The sequence below is a fragment of the Lampetra fluviatilis genome, chromosome 18 (assembly GCF_964198595.1).
Source record: "Lampetra fluviatilis chromosome 18, kcLamFluv1.1, whole genome shotgun sequence".
In the NCBI taxonomy this organism is placed as follows: Eukaryota; Metazoa; Chordata; class Hyperoartia; order Petromyzontiformes; family Petromyzontidae; genus Lampetra; species Lampetra fluviatilis.
Window position 1 is genome coordinate 4,187,550 of NC_136292.1, and position 4,348 is coordinate 4,191,897.

General features: G+C 41.2%; 1 protein-coding gene across 1 annotated transcript; it reads left to right on the forward strand.

The window, feature by feature from the left end:
- Positions 1-354: 354 nt before the first annotated feature.
- On the forward strand, positions 355-3,602 carry ATP5MJ (ATP synthase membrane subunit j). The gene is made up of 4 exons (XM_078864248.1): positions 355-467; positions 2,715-2,835; positions 3,221-3,241; positions 3,420-3,602. The coding sequence occupies exons 2-4, from the start codon at positions 2,715-2,717 to the stop codon at positions 3,434-3,436; spliced, it is 159 nt and encodes a 52-aa protein (XP_078720374.1). The 5' UTR covers positions 355-467; the 3' UTR covers positions 3,437-3,602.
- The last annotated feature ends 746 nt before the right edge of the window (positions 3,603-4,348 follow it).

A 4,348-nucleotide genomic window follows, 5' to 3' on the forward strand; every position in this document is an offset into this window, starting at 1 on the left:
TTCTTTCGGTAAAGTCGCGTAGAAGGGAAATAATAAAATAAAAAAAATATTGTTTCATATTTTTTGATAAAAAAAAATATATTGTTTCATATTTTTTTATTATTATAAAAATATGAATTCCTGCAGTCACGAAAGCTTTACATCGAAATATTGTAATCCAATTAACATTCAATCCGCAGCACTCATTCGCTCGCCATTTTACTAAGGGCGAGTGCTCATTGGAGTCCACGGGCGTTTGTCATTCTACGTCAACAAGTGGCGACGCGCGGCCTCTTACCGAAGTACCCCGCCCCATAGAGTAACGCGGCCGAGGGCCCTACCCCTACCCAACATGGCCGCCCCCAATCGCTGCGTGACGTCCTCCACGTGCGACGCGAAGTCGCCCTCTACCCCCCCACCACACCACACAATCCTCAACGCGCTGTGAGCTTCCCACTCTCCTCCGCCCTAGGTCAACCTCGCCAGCGGTGGGCTTCCTTCACACACACACACATCGCTTTTACCTTACGCGTTTACGGCGAATAGCTGCGGGTTTCTTATCCGTGCGATTACACGGCGTAGTGCGTCGTTGACGTTCAATTGTCTCCGTTCCTCGTCTTTTTTTTGTATCGGGAGGTGCCCTTGGACCGTGGCTTGGATGAGGCCTAAAGTGTCCTTAGCCTCACCCGGCAGTATATGTGTCAAGGGAATAATACCACGACGTTATCTTTCATAGTTTGTGTTATCGGTTGTAACGTGATGTTGTCGTTGTAGTTTTGTATTGCTTTGCGCAGTCGTGTGGCAATGGCGACCACTTGGAGGGCATTCATCCAGCAGTGGAGCGATAATGGATGCTGATTGTCAACGATAGCGCTCGGTATGGGTTATATGGGTGGACTGGTCCCCATCGTGGGAATGTGGAATTTCCACCACTGACCCATTGCAGATATGCGCCGTACCTATGCCTCTGTAATGTGATTTCGTCGATTGGGCTTGCTGTTAATGAATTTGGCTTTCGTTAAAGGCGATGTGGGATTCCTTTACTGCCTCAGAACTAAACGTAGAGATGAAACAGGAGGAGGATTTCTCCACAAATCTGTCTGTCGCCTGCTTGATGTTGTAATTGCTGGCGAAATGGCGTACACAGATTGTACATGTTGTGGATTTACTCTCCAACACATCGGTGTGCTGTACTAGTAACGAATTGGAATGTTCTGTGTACGTGACAATCCTTACTAATTGGCTGCCGGGTGGTGACGGGTTTAACGACGGGTTTAACGACGCATTTATATTTACGCGATCTAACCCAACATTGTTTTACCTGTATATAAAATACAAGTTGGCTTGCGTCATAATCGAGTAATATGTATTGTCTTCCAGAAGCCGTGTTGCAATGTAGCTGTTCAGAATCATCTTCTGGAAGACGGTTGCCCTTAGCAATTTCATTACCACCCATAGGACAGAAGACCACTACCAGAATAGTTTTACAAAAGACATCGATCCCCCATTTTAAAGCAGCTTGTTCAGAGTCATACATAGGAGACGAGTATGAAAAAAAATGAAAATAACTAAATTAAATCACGACGTTTTGGAGGCAACGCAAGCTTCCGTCATCAGGTGGAACAGCCACAGCAAAATGACTAGTGAGTAGCAGTACATTTGCTGTGGCTGTTCCACCTGATGACGGAAGCTTGTGTTGCCTCCGAAACGTCGTGATTTAATTTAGTTATTTTCATTTTATAATTTTTTCTTATTTTTATTTTTCATCTACGTGACTTTACCGAAAGAACCAAAGAGTATGGATCCCTGCAGTCACGACAACTTCAAATCTAGAATGAGACGAGTAGTAGTAACCTCCCATTGGTTTTGAAAAGGGATACCATTCAGATTGTTTAAAAATATATATTTCGCTTGGAAAAGCTGATGCCCAGCATAGGATTGTGGAAAATTCCGTTGGTTAAGGTCAACCAAAAGAGATAATCGCCGCCCTATTATTTGAGCAGGAATGCTTTTAATTCTGACTTTGAAAGAGTCCTGGATATCTTCGCGGGTGGTGCTGCATCAGATATAATTAAATACAAATAGCTAACGATTATGGATGCATATACTGTACTGTCTAATTTCAGCGACATAAGCTCACAAGCTTAAGGTTGTGAGTGCTCGTCTAGGTTGGGGTTATATTCCAACCGTTATCAACACACAGGATTAATAAAACCAGTGCCGCTTTCTGGAACATCAACAGTGGTGGTCTTATGGAAATATTACTGCTTCAGTCCCAAATTCAAACACTATCGATGCGTACCGTCCCAGGATGCTTTACCACTTGACCTTTGGATTTCAATCTGTTTGGCAATTGTGAATCCAAGTGTTCAGCCTGTTTACAATTACAGCAATTTCATGGGACCTCCTTTGCCAGGAGCAAAATATGAGAATAGGTTTTCCCCCTTTTTTTGGCAACAAAACAGGTGTTAAGATGTTAAAACACCAAACTGAAACCTTTTACAAGGAATCATGTCTGCATTAACCACAATACTTGTGGTCAGAATGCAAACCAAAAACATACTCTGATAATATATGCATTGTCTTCAAAGACAAGGGGAAAACCTATTCTCAATTACAGCAATTCTTTTCGTCTCATTTTAATGTAAAAACACGTTTTATTATCATTCGGTTGCCGTGTTTCAAGGGTGTACAGGCTGTGTCTGGAGACTGAATTTATATTTTTGTGCGTGTAGATGTCGGGCTTCTTCACACAATACTGGGGCAAGATGCGACCCTATTACCTCCACGCCCATCCCCAGGTGTGGGTGGGTGTCGGCGTTATGTTCCTCCTCTACTACAAAATCTCATTCGGAGGTGAGTGCCCTCGTGTGCCTTCAGGTTACAATTGCTATTTTATCCTTACATTGTACAGGAGAATGTAAACGTGTTTAAATATGGAAAAGATAAGTGGTTTCTCATTTTTGAAATATTTCATGATACTTTGTAATCTCTTTATGTAATATACTGTATTTGTATTCTTGGTTCTTTCGGTAAAGTCACGTAGAAGGAAAATAATAAAAATAATAAAACATAATAAAATAATTCTCACGACGTTTCGGCCACAACGCAAGCAGCCGTCTTCAGGTGGAGAACAAGACCTGTTCTCCTTCTACGTGACTTTACCGAAAGAACCAAGAAGATGAATCCCTGCAGTCACGAAAGCTTTAAATCGAAATACTGTATTTTGTTTTATTTTCAGGCAACAAAGCAGTGAAGAGCAGTGAGTATCTTTCTCCATACACATAAATGGAACTGTTTTGTTAGTTTACTGACAAAAACACTTATGGTGTCTTGATACGTCTATCAAATAAAATGTGTTTTATTGGCCAAAATATTGATCACGCTTTGTCATAAATATGAACTGCACTGGGAGTTAAAGCACTTTTTCTCGTTTCCAGGTAGCTCGGGTCACTAATGTAAATGTACCCCCATGAAGACCAACCACATTGCTGCACATCTCCCTTCAATGGACCATGCGCCTTGGTTTAGACTTTGTGCTGGATGCAACAGGAACATTGATCACTGAGACTGTCATTGTACCTATTGTATAACCTCTGTCACAATAAAATGTGAAATCGAAATGTTACTTCTCGTATTTACATCTGCTATTTCCATAACAACGGTCCTCATTACAGCACTTCAGTTGATAGATTGGGTATTGTCAACATATCTCCACTATGCGATTGTATTTTTGTTGAAAAAACATGAATCAAGGATGGTTAGGGATATTTCATAAACTGTAAGATTGATAGAAATACCACAATAAATATTTGCTTGGAAATACAAATTAACCAGGTCTAATAATACATTTAAAAGTCAGACTGGCTGTGGTGCATCTCTAAAAGGAGATGGATGTCTTGACACGATATGCCCACAACTTGTGTCCAACAATAAAATGCACTTGGAAAATAACAGCAATGACCTTGAATGTTTGCACACCGGCTGTTAATTCACAGAGATGACCCGTTTATCAGACCAATCACCAGATATACTTCCTGTATGCATCATTTTACCTTGGCTATAGTTTCACTGCGATTGGAATTGCCACAATAGGACCAATGAAGTGAAAGTTTATATACTGTTCACAAATGCCCTGCAACAATAGGCAATGGATACTCATACGTGACAATTACACATGTTCTTCTCGAAGTGTACGGTGAAAAGGCAATGCAACATTGCATTGAACAAGGTAACATTTGTATTCCTGTGCAAAAAGTGAATTAAGTTTTTTATCAATCTGAAGGCCTCTACACCGTGTCGGTAATGGAAGTTGATCCTACTTCACCAGGCAGTAAGGGTTTGTGATGAGTGAGCCCAGGACTGCTTC

Bases quoted from the DNA above. Each gene is read 5' to 3' on its own strand.
- ATP5MJ (XM_078864248.1), top strand. From the start codon at position 2,715: ATGTCGGGCTTCTTCACACAATACTGGGGCAAGATGCGACCCTATTAC. The intron at 2,836-3,220 runs GTGAGTGCCCTC...TTTTATTTTCAG, and splicing joins CTACAAAATCTCATTCGGAG to GCAACAAAGCAGTGAAGAGC.